The sequence below is a fragment of the Notamacropus eugenii genome, chromosome 6 (genome assembly GCF_028372415.1).
Source record: "Notamacropus eugenii isolate mMacEug1 chromosome 6, mMacEug1.pri_v2, whole genome shotgun sequence".
NCBI lineage: Eukaryota > Metazoa > Chordata > Mammalia > Diprotodontia > Macropodidae > Notamacropus > Notamacropus eugenii.
Genome location: NC_092877.1, coordinates 96,517,648 through 96,540,607, shown reverse-complemented (window position 1 = coordinate 96,540,607; position 22,960 = coordinate 96,517,648). Strand labels below are relative to the sequence as shown.

At 36.9% G+C, this 22,960-nt stretch overlaps 1 protein-coding gene across 9 annotated transcripts in view; it reads left to right on the top strand.

Annotated features, from left to right (window-relative positions):
* The window catches only part of ATP8A1 (ATPase phospholipid transporting 8A1), a 278,564-nt gene that overhangs the window by 154,602 nt on the left and 101,002 nt on the right, over positions 1-22,960 (top strand). For all 9 annotated transcript variants that reach the window (XM_072620622.1, XM_072620621.1, XM_072620616.1 and 6 more), the window contains 2 exons: positions 5,278-5,416; positions 7,501-7,565. In XM_072620622.1, coding sequence (XP_072476723.1) covers positions 5,278-5,416; positions 7,501-7,565 — 204 coding nt within the window. The remainder of the gene's footprint in view (positions 1-5,277; positions 5,417-7,500; positions 7,566-22,960) is intronic.

Genomic DNA, 22,960 nt, shown 5'->3' with positions numbered 1-22,960 from the left:
GAAAAAAGACCTGGGAGTTTAAAGCTCAGTGCATCTCAAGAGTGTGATGGGCAAAAGCTAATTAAATCTTTAAGAAAGTTGTAGAGTACAGGATTTGGGAGGCAGTGATGCCAATTCACTTTGTCCAAGGCGTAGTCTACCTGTAGTATTATATTCCATTCTGGACCCTATTTTAGGAAGAACATTGACAAATTGGAAGTTTTTCAGAGAAAGGTGACCAGGATCATGAGAGGCCTCTGCTTCTCACTATATAGGAATTGATTGTGAGAAATTGTAATGTCTGACCCATAGAACAGAAGAATTAAGCAATAAATGATAAATATCTGCAAATATTTGAAGTCTTGTCATGTGAAAGAGAGGATAGATATATTTTTCTTGGCCCCAGAATACAAAGCTAGGAACAGTGAGTGCAAGTTGTAAAAGAACACATTTTAGGCTTAAAAAGGAAAAATTCCTGTCATCATATATATTCAAAAGAGGCATGAGTAGGAGCCTCTGGAGGTCTTCGAACAAAAACTGGGTGAGCATTTTTTGAACTACTTTTTGAGGGTTTTCTTTTTTTAGTTAGAGATTAGAATTAGGCTAGATCTGCATTGAAGTTCCTTTCAACCAGTTCTGATATTCTGTGACTCCATGATGTAGTCTGTTTGGGGCAGAATTGAGAGAGCCTGTCATCTCCTTGTTCTTGGAAGCTGTAACTCTCTTAAATGCATGTAGTGTACAATTATGCTAGCTGACTCATAGAGCAAACTGCTTTTATTTCATTTATTTTCTGTTTCTGGTTTTCCCTTTTAAATTCCTTGAAAGACACAGACTACTTGTTTTTCATTTTTGTATCAAGTTGCTTTCATATAGTAGGCACTTAAAATTTTGTTGAATTAAATTGAATTCTTTCTGATTCATTTCCAATATTTACTTAATTTCCTGTTTTATTTTCTTCAGCGTTTCATCTCATTTAGTATTTAGGAACAGAAGAATTCTGTTATTCACACATGTTTGAAACAAAGAGAAAAATTTTAAGCATTCCTTTTCCCTTGTTTAAGGATCATCATAGAAAATGCCATGTTGTAGATTAAAGAAGTAGTCATGTCTTGGTCAGTTTGGTATATTTCCCTTTTTTATTTGTAGGCATACGCCAAACTGGTCTTTTGAAGAATAGAATAACTTAGCCACTTGAAAAAATTACTAATACAGAAATAAGTCATTTTGAGAATCTATCATCTAATAAAATATACATTGTTATTTTTCCAAATAATTTATAAATCTGTCATGTAACATTCTGCCATATAAACATTAAATACTCAGCATGTAGTTATTTATCTTTGTTAAGGTAATTACATGTAATTTACATGTAATATGTGCTTTTCAAAATCTGCATAAATTATCTGAATATTTTTTAAAGATAATTAGATGAGTTGGGGGCTTCCTGAACCAAGAAATATTTTAAATGAATTTAAAGTAATAGTTAAGTGTAATTAACATCAATTATTCCTGAACTTAGAACCTTTATAATTATTGATGCTGTGGCATTCTGAAAAAAAAATTAATGTAGTTTGGCTTTTATATTTTTTAATTATTATTATTCCCTGAATGCTATCAAGATTTTCACATGTTTCTCCACTCACTGAATATGTAATTCCCATGGTGCCCATTAGTAGCCATCTGTGTAAGGTAATATGTATTTTGAATGGAATTGATTAAGGCATAAATGCACTGGTGGTATGCCCATTATGCAACTGTAAACAATAGTTTGAAATGTGAATTTCCAGATTTAGTACAGCCCTTATGGAAGAATCTCATCTTAAAATAAATAATATCCAGAGACACAAAGGAATAAGTGTGTGAAGCTTTCCACTAAATTTAGTGAGCATTAAACTAGAAAAACTCTTTACGTTAACCAGTCAATATTTGTTAAATACCTACTATGTGCCACACTCTGTGGTACCAGAAAGAGGCAGACTCTGCCCAAGGAGTTTGCATTCTAGTGATGGAAGACAATATACACAAGGAAGCTAAAAAGTCAGGGATTGGTGGGAGGAAACAAGGTTTTGGGGGAAGGGTCATAATGAAGTGCAAAGCAAACCAAAAGAGTACAGCCAAGTGGAAAATGAAGAGATGACAGGCTGGGGCCCCTTTCCTAAATGAAGAGTTTGGGATTCATGATCCCGTTCTCCAAATGAGAAGGGCAGGGGGAATGATGAAATATGAGTACCAAGACTGATTGGATCTTGCAGAATGGTAACATAAAGTAGAAGCATATATTTTCCTAGACTATATATATTTGTTAGAAGGATTTTGTTTTCATCATGGTGATATGTAGGAAAAAGAATATGAATGCTTGTTAATTGAAAAAATAATTAACACTGAAAAATGAAGTAGGCACATATAATTTTTAAATGAATTTTAGCACCATTTTGAGAGTTTCATCCATTCTTTGTCATTTCCAAAAATATGGTCATGAGTAGACTGTATTTGAATCTGCTGTACTCTTCTGAAGTCACCCTTCAATTTCTGGAAAAAGAAATTGAGACCCAAATAGGTAAATAACTTGCCTAAAATCATGCAAGGTAGCAGCAAAGCTGAGATTCAAGTCCAAGTCTTCCAACTCCAAATCTAGTCTTTGTATGGCATCTAGGTGCCCTATAGATAGGGTGCTGGACTTGGAGTCAAAAAGCCCTGAGTTCAAATCCTGCCTCATATACTTGATAGTTGGCAGTTCATTTTGCTGATTTCAGCCTGTTTCCTTATCTATAAAATGGGCATTTATTAATGTTTATTATTACTACTACCGATTAATATATATTATATTTATATTACATAATAATATATAATTATAATTTTAAAATGGCACCTACTGCATAATACTGTTGTAAGAATCAAATGAAATAATAAATTACACTTTGTAAATCTTAAAGTGCTACATAAAGCTAATTATTATTATTCATAGTAGTATAAATAATACTGTTATTTGTATTCTTTCCTCATATGGAGTTTCTAACAAACCATGTTCTTGAAACTTTTCCATTTTAATCTGAATTCATGGTTATTTATTCTTGCAACCTCCCATCAGTAATATATAGCTCTCTGTAGAGCTATAATGCTAGATCTATTTTTTTCTTTTGCATGTATTTTTCTTCTCTTGCATCAGATTATAAGTTCTTTTGAAAGCAGGGGATATCTGCCATTTTGTTGTTCTTGGAAAGAGAAAAACTAAATTTGATCCACAGCTTTCACGCTGGTTGGATCTGGGCAAGTCATTTAACCTGACTCAAATGAGGACAGCACTCACACAGCCTACCTCGCAGGGTTGTTGTAATGGAGCTGTTTTGTACATTTTTAAGTACTATAGAAATGTGAATTATTGTGCATATTGAATGAATTGTAATTGTACACTGAATTTCCAGAAGAGGCAGGCATGTTTAGGTTGTGATTACCTATGCGTATTAATGTGAGGAAAAAAGGAAGGAGGGAGAGAGGAAACAAGGGAGCACTGCTCTTAATAATGACTGTGGGACGAAGGAAGTGTTGCTGCTTGCAGGACTCTTGACCACAAGGTCCTTCTCTGTCTCTACTAGAGATCGAGGGAAGGTGGCAGTTGAAGGTGGTGGCCATGGTTTAGCGTACCTGGAATGCTCTTCCCCTGTTTCTCCCTTAGGGCATCTTAGTATTTCAACTACACTAGTCTGCTTACTTCATAGGTGGTAGTTGGACAGTAGTTGATGATGGAAGTGGCAGGCATGGAAGCTCCAAATGTTACCCTCAGTTTCTTCAGGGGTCAGGCTGGAAACAATGCTGTTGTCTGGGTGTAAAGATAAACATTTTCCTGATAACAAATTTAGGGAGAAACTTGTTGCGGGAATTCATATGTAGGGGACACTGAATAATACAATGGATTGGCCAGACCACCTGTCATGCCTACAGTCTACTTTTCTCTCATCTCTATCGCTCAGACTCTCTGTCTTCCTGTAGGGTGTTACTGCCTTCATGAAACATTCATTCATCACCTTTCTCACAAGTTGTTAATTTTCATCCCCCTCAAACAACCTTTTGTTTTCTTATCTATATATGCCCAAAAGGAATATAAACTACTTGAGGAGAGGTATTGTTTCATTTTTGTCCATCTCCATTACATTACACAGTGCCTTTCACATAGGAAGTACTTAATGCATATTTATTTAATTTGATCATTATTCAAATGAATGTTTCTTGTAGTGACCTCTACCTAAACTAAAGATCTGGTATTAAATCAGTAGCTTACTAAGAACATAATCCAGGTAAAAGAGAGAGGAGCAGAGGGAAGAATGGTTCCCATATCATAATAGAAAGAGCACTAGCCCCAGCCCCAGAATGCATGTATTTGAATCCAGTTTTGATACAACTGACTACCTGGAAGAATCTGGGCAGATCATTTCACTTCTCTGTGCCTCAATTTCACCATCTATAAAACAGGGGGTTGGACTAGATGAAGCCCTTTTGAAGCCCCTTCCAGCTCTAAATACATGAACCTATGCTATCTCCCAGGGAAACTTATGACTGTGAACATCAATCTTCATGACTTCTGGTGGATGTTCTCCGTGGTGATTTAATAGCAGGGAACTTGTGATAAAGGAAAGTGTGTTCCTCTGTGTGCACATTTCATGATCATCTTGAGACAGATGCAAACAAACTAATACCCTGAGCCTCTGACCTATCCCCTACCAGGTGTGTGGGGAAATGTGAGAAATACATATTGATTTCCATTCAGAGACTAATGCTGTCGATTTGTGGTCACTGCTGATATTTGTTCCTCATCAAGTCTTAAGTGTATTATTCCCATAGTCTTCCGGGTGTTTGCAATAACCTACAACTGGGTAACATCTGCAAACATTCTTACTTCCTCGCCTGCTAGGCCACGCAGCTGCTCCTGCTGCTGCAATCATCTCCCACACAGGCATCTGTTTCAGTTCCTCAACAGCTACTGACCCAGCTTTAACTGATTTCCAGCTTTCCCCATCCTTTCTCCTGTCTGATCTCTCTCTCCATAGCATAGGGGGAATTGGAAAGTGAGATCAACAAACTCGAGTTGCATTGTATGACTCAAGTAGTTGTCTGAAACTCAGAGGCCCTTTGTAAAAAAAGGGTAAAATATATTTGGCGCGTTTTGCAGGACCACCTCCAGAGTCAGTAAATTATCTTTTGGCCTGTGAGTCAGACTTCACTCTTAACGTTTAGGGGATGTGAGAGAACTTCACAACTGTACCCTACTCACTTGAGCTTGTTGCATGTTTATTTCCCTAGAATCTTCAGCTACTTGGTGCCACAGCCATTGAGGACAGATTGCAAGATCAAGTACCTGAGACCATAGAAACACTAATGAAAGCTGACATCAAAATCTGGATCCTCACAGGAGATAAGCAAGAAACTGCCATTAACATTGGTAATTAATACCATTCGAGCTTTCACTCTCAAGTCTTTTTTTTAATAAAAAATGGGGGGAAGGGATAGAGAATTTAAAGGAGGGATTGTCCGTGTTCCTGACTCTTTTCAAAACGAAGTGACTACTGCCACATCCTGTATACAGCTGGCCTGGGGAGACTATTTAATATCTCCTCTTCCTTTCTCATCTCTGCCTGTCGCTACCCCTGCTGTAATTATACAGGAGCCAGTTAGCCACCTTCTTGTGGTTAGTTATTAATGATGAGACTGCTTGTGGCAAGTCTGTGCTGCTTAGGACTGATTCTCATTTATGTGACTCCGGTTGTGTTTTGAGGGCAAGGGAAATATTTTTTAAAAGATTACTAGATTTCATCCATACTTCAGAGAAATCTTTAATGTCAATGTCATATTTCCCAATCTCTCAGAAAGAATCCTGCATAAGGAATAATATACAATAAATATTAATTAAAGGAAGAAAAGAAAAACTGAATGAGAAAAGAATTGATTTGAGGCCTTAAAGGCCTCAGTTCCCAACAGTACATTAACATTCAGGAAATCATAACTTTCTTTTTAATTGAAATGTGACCTAAATACACTTGAGCCTCTAATCAATATCTAACCTCCAACTTCTCTGTAATTAAGCATGGCATTGCATATTGATTTGAACAAATAACCTTTTCCAAAGGTGACTGCACCTTGGCAGATACATTCAGAAAGTATAAGATGACATTTTTAGAAGACTAACATTGCACACCATACAAGTGAGAGTGAGTTTGTGTTCCTTTGAGAAGTGGAATGATTAGCTTTTGATACTATATAAGCAAAGGATTCTAACACATTTTCATAGTAACTGATGTGGTCACATCCATAAAACTGATGAAAAATAGTTCACCAACATTCCCAAAGATAAACCTAAAAATGACATGTTGTGTTTGTTTGATGGTTAGGAAGATTATTACCAGTAGTCAGAAGGAAAAATTACAATTAATTAAAAGCAAGTGACTTATGAATAAAGAACTAGATTACATAAACTGCAAAAAAGACCAAAAGAGTTGGAAAATATTATATTTTGAAAATGAAATGTAAGTAATATAATACAAATATAACAATATACTATGTATTTATATGAAAATGTAGTGATATAGTATAACATACAACTGCAATAAGGAAACAGAACTAGAGAGAGAAAAGTTTTAGTGAGGCTAAGTCCAGCAGGAAAAGAGCAGAATTGGCTCAGGACAAGCAGTTCTTTGGGGGAGTCCTGTGTAGAAAAAAGCGAGATGATTTATGAAGAACATAGAACTATTGGAGGTTTTTATCATGATTGTTACAAGAAAATATGGTTGGAAATAATGAGAAAGCCCCCTTAAATGCCAGACTGTATCTATATTTACTTGAAAATCATTCTATTTCCTCTTGTCTTTTAGACTACTAAATCAAAATTATTTAACCTACCTTAATAAATTGTTAGTCATTATCTTCAAGAAGCAAAGTCCATCATGAGAAGAATGTTTTTAGTCAATTTTTAAAAGAACTCACTATATGGTCAGCTTATTCCAAAGAGGCTATACTTTAAAAAACATAAGAAAACTAATCATCTGCTCCATCTCCAGCAATCCCAGCCAGTCTGCACCTAAGCTATTTGATGGATGATTGTCTTGAGTATTTCCAGAAGAGAAAAGACTCAGTGACTTCCCTTAGTAATCTTCTTAGGAACATAGCAACCTTTATGGGCAGGAAATGATCCCTGTGTCTAACCTAAATCCTCCCTATAGCAATGGAAGACCTTCTTTTCCTGAGTCTCATCCATTGAAGGTGGAGAAAAGCTGGCCCCCATCCCCTGGATAAAATAGCCTTGGCATATTTTAAGACTATTATTTTACCAGCCCTCAGCCTTCTCACCTTCACAGTGAAAAGCCTGAGTTCCTTAGAGATTCTGAATCATTTTGATTCGTTTCCTTTGAACCCTAGGATCCATGTCAAAATTTCACTAGAGTTGGATTTAGTTATAAAATCGTGCCATCTGTTAGTTATCAAGAGTTCGCTACATACCAGTCACCTAATCTGCAGTGTTTTGGGTTATAGGGCATTCTTGCAAACTCTTGAAGAAGAACATGGGCATGATCGTCATAAATGAAGGGTCTCTTGATGTAAGTAAAAATTGCAAATCCACCAATTTGATAGATAACCTAACCTTCCGAAGTGTTTTATTTTACTCTTAATGTGGTCTATCTGAGTGGCTGCAAAATATTTTCCTTTAGTGAGGGAAAAAATAACTTATTATCCATTGCACTCCTCTAATGTAATGTACACTGTTTTGAACCGCAGTAATGTAAATGGATTCAATCTTTGCTTCTTTGACAGCCAAAAGAAATTGCTAGATGATTTGCTTAATGTTGTGCGACAGGAAAGCTGCATAATAAAAGCATTATGCCAGAGGGTTGCTGAATGAACAGCACTAGTCGGTATCTATTAGTACAAAATTTTATGGAATATTCTGTATCTGTTTCAGCTTTGAGTGCCAATATAGGGTTTGCTTTTTTGTAAACGTTCATGAAATCAACTGAGAAGGAAAGCGTATGTCTGTATTATTCCTTATTAATGATTTTTCCAGCATTAACATTGTTCTATATACTCTCACATACTTCTTTATATTGCCCTAGATTCCTCGTTCAGCCATGAAAATAAATATTAGCCCATGTTGTAATATTTATAAATAGTAGCTCTAGACCAAACAGTGTGATTTCTAATTTAGTATTTGGCCCAGAGCTTAGAACAATGTTCTTCAACGTTTCAGGGAAGAATGTTGTCCTAAGTTTTAAACCAACCCTAAATTTGAAACCTCAATATTTGGTCCACGGCCAATATTTATGAATACTAGCATGGGGGCTAATATTTATTTTCATGGCTGAAATTTAAGCGTTCAAGGCAGCATAAAGTAATACGTGAGAGAGTGGAGAGAAATTTGGTCTTTTGGAAAAGGTTATTTGTAGTGAGGAGGGGAGGTAAAGATGGAAATCTCGTATCAAGAATCATTCTCCAGTAGATAGTCAAACGATATGAACAGTTTTCAAAAGAAGAATTACCAGTTATCAGTGACCACTTGAAAGCGTTCTCCAATCACTAATGATGAGATTGTTAAAATTGAAACATTAAAATTAATAAAACAAAAACAAAAAATTAAAACTCCATTGTTTTACCAGACAGTCATCAAATTCACTAATAGAAAGGGTCATTGTTATAAGGGAACAGTATGGGGAGACATGCACACAAATATTGTGTTCGAACTGGCCCGAATATTTTAACTTTCCATATTGGATGTTATACATTGACATAATTTGTCCCAGTGATTAGCCTTTGCTATTTTCTCCATTTTCAGTTGGTTAGTTAACAATATACTAAGCTAAGTGTTGAGGACAGAGCCAGGAGACAATCTGCTGGAAATTCTCCCATTAATCACTGGATCTGATTACTCATCTACTTCTAAATTCATTATTTCCTACTCACCTCTCCATCTTTTCCACAAGTACTTTATGAAAAACTTTGCTGAAATTAACCATACCTGTTATATTCTCCAAATGCCATGTCTGTTCTTTTCCCCTAATACACCAGACTAATAGCCCTAACGAAAAAGGAAATGTGTTTATGTGGTGTGACCTGTTCTCAGTAAGTTCATATTTTCTTTCGGTAATCATTGCTTTCCTTTCCAAATACTCATAAACGGTTCATTTAATAATACATTTTAGAATATTGTTAGCAATCTAAATCAAACTTCCTAATCAGTAGTTGGATAATTGCAATATCATCCCATTTCAAGACTGAAGGAACTTTTAATGAATTTGCTTCAAGTATCTTTATATAGCCCCCCCATCATTCGCCTTGTTGATACAAAGACAAAATGAATTAATTTCTGCTGTCACATAGTTTGTGGTCTACTTGACACAAGTATATTTGAAGGAAATTTGAGATAGAGAAAACAAGCAACTGTGGCAGGACATGAAGGGGATGGAGGAATAGATCAAAGAAAGTTTCATAGAGAAAGATGGAACCTAAACTGAGCTTGAAAGGAGTCAAGGATTCTGAAGGGGGAAAGTACATTCTGGGCAGGGCAGGGATGAAAGGTGTAATACTGAATTTAGAGAAATACTGGCCACTCAGTCCATGAACATGAGAGTTCATGAAGAGGGATAATATAAAATAAGGTTATCCAGGTTGGGGTGGAAGGAGTACAGGTAGTGGAAAGACCCAGATGTCAGGCTGAGGAGTTTATTTTTGTATCCTTGAGGCAGTGAGAAGACAAGGAAGGATTTTGAGGAGCAGCGTGATGTGGGCAGACCTTTGATTTCAAAGCTTTCTGACAGTTTTCAGGTTCATGAATTCTTTTTGGAACTGTGGGATATAATTGATCTGGGCTCAATCACATTCATTTACAGAAAGCAGCCAGGTGCTTTTATACCCTTTTTCACTTAACTTTCATTTCATAGCTCTCTCTCCCTTTTTTGTTCTATCTTTGCCAGCCCTAAGTTCCAGACTAAGATTTTGACCTTTGTTTAATAGACATCATGAAGCCACTGGAGTTTGTTTTTTTTTTATCAGGAAATGGCTATGGTCAGAGCCTTGCTATAGAGAGATTAATCAGAGTATAGTGTGAGAATGTATTTCAGTGAAAAGAATGGACCAGTTAGGAGACTATTGTGATAGTCTAGGCAAGTAAGTGTGTAGTAGCAGTGGGAATAAGCAAAACTTGGTGAAAAGAATGTAGAAGGAAGAGAAAGAAGTTGAGAGGGAGTTTGAGTGTCTAGAACTGATGACGTGAACAAAAGGCATTTCATTATTTCCTATTTGTGTGATCAGTAGATAATAGGAGTTATATGCTGTGTATAAAATTCATATGCTTGAAAAAAATCAGACAGAACATGTCAAATTTATATAATATAAGAAAAATTGTTTTTGCAGATGAGTTCAGTTTTGCTTGTTTAGGCTACTGTATAAATCATATAGGGTATAGTTTTAATTTATTTTTTTCTAACTGCTTCCACATGGAAGGGTGTTTATGAATGTTTGACATGCCAGGCAGTACAAATAAACTCTAGATAGGGAAACTGAAACACTAGGTAAAGAAGTGGGGTGCTAAATTATGATTTCTAATTCATCTTGACAGTTTCAAGATACAAAACCCTTAGTGACTCATATCCCATAGGAGTAAGTCCAAACCCTTCAGCCTGGCATTCAAGGCCCTACATAATCTACTACCACCTAATATTTCTAGCCATGTCTTCCCTGAAACAGATGGTTTATATCAGCCAGAGCCAGACATCATGACCTAGTACCTAAATTCATATTATTGCCCCTATGAAATGCCCTCCCCACCGATACTACCCAACTACTGAAGTATCCCTCCGATCCCATCTTCTCCATAAAACCTTTCCCATTCACATTGGCCCAAACTCATCTTTCTCCCTTCTCTGAGCCTCTGTGACTTAATGAGTCTGAAAAAACTTTGGTTTGACTCTTACTTACACACATGTTAATGTTAGCCTTGTTTCCCCAACTAAATTGTAGACTTCTAAAGGGCAAGGTCTGTCCCATGTACTCCTTTTAATCCCTGGTAGTGAGCACTGAGGATTTAGAGGACTATTCTACTTTTAATGTATGCTATTTTCTGTCTGCTTTCAGTTAAAAATAGGGATAGGGGATAGGGACCAAACTTGGGATTTCATTAGTCCAAGAAACTCGAGAATGAAGTAAGTCCTTATTCTATAGCAAATCAGCACCATCTCTGCAACTTAAAGTCATAAAGAGTTCCCTTGAGTACTCAGGGGTTGCAGGATTTGAACACAGATCTTCCTTCCTCTGAGATCTGTTATCTACCCACATTGTCTGTCACACCTGAGGAGAGAATCTTGAAATCTTTGATGTGTCAGGTAGCTGCAGTAATGGAAGGAAGGAAGAACAAACATCAGGATTTGTGACATTTTTGTAGAAATACGACTTTGTACTTCAGTCTAAATCTTCCAGGGGAGTAATTCAAAATTTATAAAAATCAAGAGTTCAAAACATGTCAAAGTAACTAATTGTTCTATCTGCTTTCTCTGAAGGAAGCATGAACAGAAGTATCAAGACAACATATATTTTCAAACTTCTCATGATTTGGGGTATTTTGTGATGATTATAACTTTCATATAAAATAATACCTTTCTTTAATTTTTAAATATATACATATATCCATTTTGAAAATTTTGACAGTAATCTATCCAGTCTGAATTTCTAAAACCAGAGTGGTTAGCAACCTCCTTCCTTCCTTAAGGTGTCGGGAGGGGAGGGAGACACAGGCAAGCACTGTGGCTCAACAGATTAGCTCTAATTTGTTCAGCCCTAGGCTGCCAAGTATTCTAGCCCCGCTATTTGAGGGCGGTTTTTCTTCCAGGGAGTTAAGTGGCAACTTTACAGATCTCACTGTTTGGGGTCAGGCGCACAGTGGTACACTCATTTGTTTCTCAGCAGGAAAGGAAACATCACTTTGCATAGATCCTTCAAATCTCATATCATAAAATCCATGGGTGAAATTTCAAGCAGGTTGCTAGACTTGTTGGGATTCCAATAGACGAAGCATTTGTCTTTGTTACAGTGGCAAAGAAAAAGCATCCTGTCTGTGTTCAGCTTTTACTGAAATAATCATCATGTAAAATGAATTCTATCAGCATATGGTTAGAGAATAATTAACATTTAAGTAATTTACTACTTTGAGGTTATGACAGAAAACAATTAATGCTTTCCTATACTAATAAATAATAGAACAAAATTATATCCTTTCTCTTCACAAGTGAAATTTATTGGGCAACTCAGATACCATATAAGATGAAATCCTGTCATTTAAATGTTAAATATTGTCAGTAATTAGAAAAAAATATTCTCTCCAAATACTCTGAGGTTGTTTGATATAATAATAATATGTATTACTTAGGTATATGGAAATGACCTTTCATCATTATTTTTCTAAGTTAATGGAGTTTTATAAATTCTGATTTTACTTTGCATAAATGGTACTTAATTCATCTGAATGTTTTCTGCAAAATAGTTTTGCACTTCATAACAAAATAAAAAAGCTGAATGTTTCTCTAAGTGCTGATCTTCAAAAAAAAAAAGTCTTCTTTAAGATTCTTCCTGATTTAAGAATAAAGTACTTCATATATACATCTGTGGAATATGACCAAAAGAAAAAAATATTCATATGTTTATTAGAATATCATTATCAACTTTCAAGTTCAAATCAGCATAGAAGTCAGAAACATTTATACTCGGCTTTACAATTCATTTTTATGTCTATGTTTGAACATGAGTTTTTGTATGGGAGTTTACAACATGATGAAGAAAATAGTCATATTCCCCACAGACTTAACTGAGCAGGCAAGTGTTTTTTCCCTCCATATGCCCTTGTTCTCCATTCCAGTCACAGAATGGGCAGCATTATCTGTAGAGCAGGGTTTAAACTTTTTGTTTGTTTGTTTCATTGTGCTCCTTAGCAGTCTGGTAAAACTGTGGACCTCTTCTCAGAATCATTTTTTTAACCACTGAAATTGAGTAGTTCATGAAAATAAAGGCATAATTTATTCTTTCCCCATACAGATTCACACATCTACTGAAATCTCTCTCCTTGGAGATCCATAATTAAAAACCCTTATTCTAGAGTAATGTAAAGCTTCCTTTTTCCTTCTCTTAGCTTCCTTACTTGCTGTCTTGCACATTCCTTCCTTGGACTTTTAACTGTTTTGTATTAAAAAGACCTAGCCTCTTCTTGCACTTTCTACTGGGCCCTGAACAGAGATGTTGACAATAGCAACAAAAGAATTTCTTTCCCCTTTCTTGTGATTTTTTTGCCTCCTTGCTGACATGAATAATCCAATAACAAATAGGCAAACCATGGTTTTTGTGAGAATAGAAAGGCTTGGCTATGCATATTTTTACATCATTGATATTCTTGTTGAGGCTTGCTGGATTGTGAGTAATATTTTTTTCATAATTGCTTATTTTGGGGGCAGGAATTCTGGCTCTGCCATGTGGCTGTGAAACAAATATGATGAGAAGCACAACATGATATAGTGGGAAGAGAACTGGTCTTCAAGTTAGACTTGCATTGTGAAACCCCAACCCTGATACTTGCTAGCCGTGTGGCGGCAAGCAAGTCACTTAATTTTTCTGAGTCCTCATTTATAAATTGGAGTTACTAATTTAAAAAATCTCACATTTAGAGAGTTCTTTACTTAAATGTTTAGCATTTTACTACATAGCTCAAAAGGTTTGTTTGTGAAGACAGTGTAAACTTCAAAGTCCTATTTAGATGTTAACTGTCATAAATGCCTCGAGGTCATGCAAAAATGAGAGGTAGCATGGAATGATGGACCCAGAATTGGCCCCCCCACACACACACCAGGAAGACATGGGTTCAAGTTGAACATCTGATACATCCTGGCTTTGTGACTCTGAAGAAGTTATTTACTCTCTCAGAGCTCTAGGCAATACTCTTAAGACTAGAGAAAAGATGGCTATCTGCATTGAAGAGGGAATTTCCTCTTTATCAGTGAAATCACAGATCCATTCACTCTTCCTATCCCATGTAAAGATAGTGAATGACAATCCCTTATACCAATCCCACTCTACAGAATGACATGTAAATCTAAATCTCTACATAGCAGGCCACGTGGTCGAAGACTATTATCATGATCCCTCTGTCCTCTTCTTCAAGTTTTCTTCATCTAATAAAGTCCTGTCAGTTATGTAGAGACCATCATCTGGACATGCAGCTCAGGAGTGTTCCTTTTACAATCTGAGGTCCAGAATTGAGCACAGGGCTCCAGATCTGGCCTTGTCAATGCAAAACAGAATTAGTCTGTTACCTTCTTTTTTGGAGAAATTAATGTATTTCTATTGGTACAGCCCAAGATAGTGTTCATTTGATGATCACTTTTAGAACTCATGAGGGTCTTCTTGGAAGCCTTATCCCCTTTCTATTGAAGTTTCAGATACTTCTTCTAAAACAGTCATTCCACGAAGATGTAAAATTTATCAAACTTGAATTGAAATAGAAGCTTAAGAATTCAGTATTTGTAACTGTCCTTATTCTACACAGCAACACACTGAAAAGTCATTTTATTCCTTGAGGGCACAAGATCTCTTTCAAGAAGAACTAAGATTATATGTTGTTACAGGTTGTAACTATCATATCCTCTGTCCCTCACATCATAAACAGCTTTGCTTTTTCTTTGGCTAGAGACAGGGCCAAGCTACCCCCAAGAAGTTTGCCCATGGTGGAGCTGGTTTGTTTCAGTTTAGTTTAAAACTCTTCTCAGAGGAAATTATTACCTTTACTTTGAGTGACTGTTAAGTATACAAAAGCTTGAGTTCCTTTAAGGTCATGGTGTAGACTGGAATGTTGTCATTTTTCAATTATAAAGACCAAATGAAAACATTTCTCTCCAGTCCTGCATCACCAGTTGCCTTCTGGGCATCTCCACTTAAATGTCCTATATGTTGTTACTCAACCTGTCCAAAACGGAAAGCATTAGCTTCTCTTCTACACATATTTCCTCAGAATTTCCCTATTTCCATTGAGGGGAACCTGGTTAGAAGCTTGGAGTTATCATCAGTTCTTTCCATTCCCTTACTTCATGTACAATCACTTGTCAGATCTTGTGGATTCTACCTCCACCTCTTTTTGCATTCACTTTTTCATTAATTTGGCCACTACTTTAGCTCAGGCCTTTATCAGAAACCCTGGAGATGTGGGCTTCTGACCAAGGTACACAGGCAGGTAGGGCAAAGGAACCATGTGCTCATATGTCTGTGAGTAATGAACTGCCTAACCCACGTTCCTTTGAGCACTTAGGTTCCTTCTCAGTATCTTCTCACCCATAATCTCCTTACAAAGTATTTGTTAAATGTCTCATCAGCCTAGATTATGGAATGGTAATCATATGTTGTTGGTTGTATTTACCCTTTTTCTGTTTCTGTTTTAGCAGATAATCTGCTTATATCAACTTGTTTTCTAGAAATATTTTAAATGCCTCTCTTTTATTGGACGTTCATCTTTTTTTCATTAATGATCAGGCTTAGATTTGCAGGGTATGTCACCTTGGATTGCATCTTGAGTTCCTGATGCAACAGAACACATTATTTCATTCCCTTCTGCAATTTCCAATGAGATAGTTATGTGTTATTTGCATTTCTTGTACTTTTTATTTGGAGGTCTTTTCTTGATTGCTAGTAGATTTTGTTGTTTGTCATTGGAATTGTTTGATTTAGATACTGTATCTCTTGGAATTTACAACATATGGTTTAGGGGTTTTTTTCTTTTTTACTGGAGGCAATCTGTGGATTCTTTCCATTTGTGTTTTGTTTCCTATATTTTAAAGGTCTGGGCAGTTTTCTTTTATTATGTGTTCAGGTTTTGTTTTTTTTTAACTTGTAAAGTTGTTGCATCTTGTTTTCAAGATCAATATGTTTTGCCTTTTTTTAGAGGTCATGCGTTCTGTGGGGCAGCTACATGATGCAGTGGATAGAGCACTGAGACTGGAGTCAGGAAGCACTAAATTCACATTCAGCCTGAGACACTAGCTGCGTGATCCTGGGCAAATCATTTATCCTCTATCTGTTTCCTCAACTGTAAAATGACCAATCTTGAAGAAGGTCAAATGAGATAATATCTATAAAGTACTTAGTACCATGCTTAGTGCATAGTAGGTATTACATACATACATACATATATATATATATCCTTATTCATTTCCTTTCCTCTTTCAATGTAATTGCTTTTTGCTTCTACTTTTCCACTTGCCCTTCACTTTAGTGCATATATATATTCTCAATCAATCAGTTTTCTCTTTCATTTATTTGGAGCAACTCACCTCCATGGATTCAAGTTTTTCTGTTGTTGTATAAGCCATAAATTCTGCCACTTCTATGATTCTTCTTTCTCTCTTGAGCCATTTGGGAACATTGTGCTATTGTTGTAAGCTGTTGTGGGGAATCCACAGGGTCCTGTGCCTCATCAGATATTGTTTCAATCTCATTTGTCTGAGGATATTTACTTAGAGAGGTTTGGACTTGTTTAGGTGTTTTTTTATTGTCCCTTCTGCTTTTAATATCTCTCCATTGAATTTATCTTCTCATGCTTACAGTTTTTAAGTTCATTTTCTGCCTCCTGTGATCTTTGGTAATTTCACTCTTTTTTTTTTCTGTTTCCCTGTTTCATACTTTCTGATTCCTCCTGTGTTGATGGCAGATTCCCAAAGAAAGAGTAGGCCTCTGAATCGTCTCAGCCTCCTTCCACATTGGTTAATTCACTTTTCAGGCTTTGGACCCTGAACCAAGTGATTTCTGGGGGAACAGAACTGGGCCCAGTCAGATACTAGTCTCCTTCCCTTCATGGTTGTTGTAGAGAGAACACACAGACACACACAGACACACACAGACACAGACACACAGACACACACAGACACACACAGACACACAGACAGACACACAGACACACAGACAGACAGACACAGACACACACAGACACACAGACAGACACACAGACACACACAGACACACACACACACACAGACACACACAGACACACACAGACACAGACACACACACACACACACACACACACACACACACACACACACACATGTCTCAGTTCCCTCTGTTTTTAGTTCTCTGGCTAACTAATGCTGCATTGAGCTGCTACTTCCATTTTCCTAGGCCTACTCTTCCTTAGAAGTGATTAGGAAGAGTTCAAGTCTGCTGTTTCTTGCCATAAGGTAGTGGGAAAGGACAGAGGCATGATATATTGACAACAGAGTGTCTAAGTCTTCAGAGGGGGTTGAAGAAATAGAATTCTCCCATTTCAGTTCAAAGTCTTCAAGGTTCTCAAGAAAAACCATCCTTGAGAAGACTTGCTTTCACATTTCACATAATTATACAGATCCAGTATCAATGCCTCTACTGCTATCCACATTTATATTTTGCCCATCTAATCTCTACCTGAATCTCCGTTTCTGTCTCTCTCTCTCTCTCTCTCTGTCACAGAGAGCCCAGTCACTAAGTATTGTATAACAGGCCCTAATCTGGGTGTTTCTGATCATCACTTCCTACCTCATTTCCCCTACCTGTGTTCTTTGCCACACTATGATGACAAGTGGGACCATTTTTGACCAGTCTGATAAGCCCATTGCACACTGTGCGTAGCAAATGTTCTTGCTCACTAAGTGAACTTGCGGCCCTAAAACAACTTCATGTTGTTATAGTGCTTTTCCCCCTCCCTTAACAAAGATAATTCAAACTTGACAGTCTCTTTTTTGATGGTAGGCCAGGAATGTGTATTCTTCTCCTCCCAGACGAAAGAAGTTCTCTTTATCTGAATTTGATACCAGCAGTATCATATAGAAAGTAAAATGCTGTCCCTCTGCATGAGTCATCTCAGAATGTCATTGTGAGGTTGTCATCTACGTCCTATCAAGCTTGATGTGTATGTATTATTCAGTCAAGTCTAACTGTCTGGGGAGCCAGCCACTGCTGAAGGACTTCTGAACTGAATCCAGAATAAGCAAGTTATTGACTTGACTCCAGTGGGCTACTTGATGCTTTGTTCTGATGTGCCCCTTAAGTCTCTTACTGTAAATTTTATGCTGCTTTGAAAAGTCATTTCGGCATGATAAAACATTGCATTTTCTTCACTAGAGTTACTGTCAGCTTGGTACCACGGATTTTTCTCTTTTTACAAGCAAGATGTTGTAGGTTCTTTTGCATTGAACATTTTATTTAAGATCTTATTTTAGCTTCAGCTGTGCTTAATGTATCAACCTCAGGAGCAAAGGCACTTTGAAAAAAATGCTTTTTGTGAAAATAAAGTTAAATGTGACACTTTCTTTGGGGCTGAAATTACCGGAAAAAAAGGTGATGTGTTGTTTTTTTCAGTTTAAAAAAGACTGGTTAGCCATTTGCGTTGGTAGGAAAAGAGTGTTAAAATTGCTCGTATATTGTTTGACACATAGCTTACTAAAAGTAGACCTCAGGGAGAATGCCAACTTTGCAACACTGAAAAGAAATGGATTAAAAAAAATATATAAATGCTTTAAAAGAATGAAACTAGCATATAACAGATCATATGCTTCCATTCTCCACTGATTTAAGGCCATGTCAACATTATAACAAAACAATTTGATGAAAAATATTGATGTCATCCTTCAGTCCTTCAAGTTTATTAGCACGTGTATTTGCCTCCTTTGTGCCTATGGCAATCCTAGCATGCCATGGTGTAGCCTATCTTTATAAATTACTATGACCCAAATAATTCATCATGGGTGATCAAAGCCTCTAGTTGGCTACTACCAGCTTTTAGGGGAATCTGGTGGCTTAGTGGATAGTGCCTAGAGTCAGTACGTACAGTCCAGCCTCTGACATGTGCTAGCTCTGCCATCTTGGGCGAGTGACTTAACCTCTGTCTGCTTCAGTTTCCTCAACTGTAAAGTTAAGGTAGTGATGGCACCCTCTGTTGTAAAGATCAAGTGATATGTTTGTAAAGTACTTTGTTGAAACACTTGGCATGGTACCTGACTGGTAGTAGGTCATTCCCTTACCCTTTGCTGTTAGTCTTAGATCCTCACACCTCCACTCTCATCAATAATCTTGTACCCCAGAAGAAATTTAAAAAGTACCTCAAGGATAAATTTTGTAGTCCTCTGTGCTTCCAAGTTTTGGAACAGCTTCTGAACTAAGAAGAATCTTCAGTTTTAAATGTTTACTCTTAAAATAGGTGGCACATGATGATGTTTGGATAATGGTAAGCATGCCCATTAGTCAAGGCAGCTTTTCTGACAGTCATCTGTTTTCTGAAAGTAATCAAAGGCAAACGAGTTGATGCCCAGGAAACAAACTTGACATTAGATTTCTTTGCCCCTCTAAAATTTCATGAATATATTATGTCACAGACTTGCAGAAGTTCAGTGTTAGTAAGGACTTCAGCAAACATCTAACCCAGCCCATGGCCCCAATAGAATTCCATTTATAGCAAAATCCAAAAATTACTATCCAGCCTTTGTTTTTGATTAAAGATTTCCAATGAAGGGGATCCTGCTGCCCTCTGAGGCAGCATGTTCCGCTTTTAGACAATTCTAATTATTAGGAATCATTTCCTTGTATGAAGTCTAAATTTGCTTTTGTGACTTTTGCCCACTATTCTATCTTCTGGTGCCAAATGGAACAAATCTAATCTCTCTTCCAAGTACGTGGGGACAGATGTAATGCTTTTCCTAAATCTCCTTGCCTTGTAAAACAGTTTTAATTTCTTCCACCAGTTCTCCTATGGCATGACTTGAGGCCTTTAAACACTCTGGTTGCTATCCTATAGACGTTCTCCAGCTTATAACATCCCTTCTTAAGTTGTGGTGGCAAGAAGAAAATACAGTACTCCCGATTTAGTCTGATCAGAATAAAATACAAAAAGGATGATCGTTTTCTTATTTCTGGAATTATTATATGATTATGTTATCCTAGTTGATGGCTGTATTGCTTATATTATTAACTATTGGGAGGTTGCAGTTTACCAAAACCTCAGGGTTTTTTTTCTCAGACTTCCCCAACTTGTGAAGTAAAAATTTTTAGCTTAAAAATAAGATTTTACACCTATTCCTAATGAATTTCAGCTTATTAAACTGGCTCAGTGTTTAGTATGTTAATATGGAGGGACGACTTCCTTTTCTTCTTTCAGCCATATGCACACACAAACTAGTCCCTTACTACATCTCCCTCCATCTTGAGATTCTCTGGTTGAATCTATGAATGCCAATTTTCACAGTATTGAGAATGAGGGGGGGAAAAGAGAAGATGGGTGTTTCCAGCAAAATTTGCTGCTTTGGAGTTAGTTTATTTAGGGGCTACGCCTGGCGGAGGGAAGCCTAATTTTCCCCTTACTCACACAAACATGTGACTAAGAACGGCTTATTCCAATTGGACGATGATGATGGTATAGTCAGGATGGAGTATGTTGGCAGTCTCTGAAGCAAAAAGGACATTTTGAGTGGGTTCCAAAAGAGACAGCTCTAGGACAGATAATGGGCTCTGTTTCAGCTTGGAGGCTGGCAGCATACTGATCGAATGCATGGAGAGATTGGCATTCTTCACTTTTAAATCATAAGTATTTTGTTGGACTTCTTGCTTTCTTATATGACTCCATCTATAATTGCTCAACTTCTGACACAAAATTTCTCTTTAAAGATTTTTGGGGGATTTTTGGATGAGTTTGTGGGAACCAGAGAAAATGGCTAGTCTTCTATCTTGTTTGTCACATGACCATTTCTTCCATTTGTCAGTCCAGTTCTGCAATTCCTCTGTTTTTACAATATTTCAAAGAAAAGATGATTAAAGGTGATTCAGTAATCCCATCTGCCAGTACTTTCAGTGAGCTAGGATATAGTCTATTTTGAACCATGTGACCTGAAATCAAGGTTAGCTATATGCTCTCCTTAGAAATATTAGATTAGAATATGTATCTCCTTAAACATGTTTGATGGTAACTCCCTATCAGAAGTATTTGTTTCATCCTTTCCATTACAAAAGTCAACATCTTTAGCAGAGAAATCAAGCAAAAAAGAATGTCAGCTCTGCCTCCTCTCCTTCATCAGCCACCATCATTCCAAATACCCAAGTGGTAGTGATCTTCCTACTACCTCTATGCTTTTTCCAAATATAGCTTAAAAAAATTGAAGCACTTTATTTTCCTTAGCTTTCCTTGACCACCTTACTTCATTCTGGGTTTTGCGCTACTACAGTATTCTTACAGTAAAACCATGCTATGAATTTGAATTAATACTTTCCTTTTACATATTTTTTGTACATACAGCTTTAAATCTAAGTTGAGAGTTCTCTGTGCAATCTTATCAGACTTTTCAGACAATTTCTGTTTTTCTTCCTCATAAAGTTGTTTCCCTTTACATCATAAGAATTCCATTCTTGAGACCTACTCATCCCTCCTGGGCTCACTTTCCTATTAAAATCATATTCCATGGGCACCTGAAACCAGGGTTTCTTCTGAACACTTTTGAGAGCTGTTCTCTCCAAATCTAGTAATATACATGTCAGACTAGACCCAGATTTCTCTTCCTTTTTTGTCATCAACTCTGGAAGGGAGTGGTTCCTTCTTCCCAAGGTTCCCATTATTTCTACCCCAGTAACCAATCCTCCCCTGTTTGCGAGAATGATATCCAGAATAGAATTCTCACTTTTTAATTCTTCTACTTTAAGAAGGATGAAACTATCATTAAAGTGAGTCACCAAGTTATGAGCTGTTATGCTTTTGGCAGGGATAGACTTCCAGCAGATATCAGGATAATTGAAATGATATCATTCTTCTGTATGTGGGTGAGGTTTGTGTTCCATTTTGTGAACCCCTGACTTCTTTTCTCTTTCTGCTCTGGTAGCCTGCCAGTAGGGCAGTTAGATGGTACAGTGGAAAGAGTGCCAGCCCTGCAGTCAGGAAGACTCATCTTGTTGGAATTTGGCCTCAGAAACTTACTAGTAGTGTGACCTCGGGCAGGTGTCCTAACCCTATTTGTCTCAGTTTTCCTCATCTGTAAATTGAGCTGAAGAAGGAAACAGCAAATCACTGCAGTATCTTTGTCAGGAAAACCACAACTGAAACAAAAGCAAAAGCCTGTTAATGTGTTCTAATGACAATCACCTCTGTTTTTCCTCCTTTTACCTTTGCCCAAAAGCTACCCAAATTGCTTCTCCCCTCTGGTTCCAGGATTTCCACACTTGAGTTATACCTTCTAGATATACAGGATGTCCTAAAATTCTTAGTTCAGTATTAAGCTTAAATAGCTATAGCTATGTAATACTGCTCACTCCCTCAAAACCCCCTACCTCTTTTAACCTTTCTGGTTTCTTTTGAATAAGATCTATCCACCTAATACTAACTTCTAGGCATGGTTCCCATCCCACCAAATCTCAGTAATAGCTATCCAATCAGATTTACCTCTTTGTGTTAGAGTCTGTGGCTCTTCTTACCTATGGCTTATACTTTGAGCATTTGTACATAGACATTTGAGACCCTGGTTTTTGTTTTGACTCAGTGATTCCTTGAGTGGATTTTTCCTCCTCTTATCTTCGGGATAGCTCAGCTATCTCTTATTGTTCGTCTGTCCTACCTACTCTTATTAATCTCTCCAGTCGGTATAAACCAGGGGTTTCTTAACCTGGGGTCAGTGAATTTGGCTTTTGAAGAATATGTTTTTTGATAACTATTTCATTTTAATTACTTTGCTTTATAATCCTATGTGTTTTATTTTATGCATTTAAAGATATTATTCTGAGAGTTGTTTATACACTCCACCAGATTGCCAAAAAGGTCCATGACAGAAAAAAATTAAGACCCTCTAATGCAGACAGTTTCTTTCTCCCCTTTTACTTTGCAGTTTAAAACTGTTTTCTTGGTAGTAGTAGTTTCACTCTAGCCTCCTCTATTGCCTTCCTTAAGCCTTAAACTGGATAATTTATTCACCTT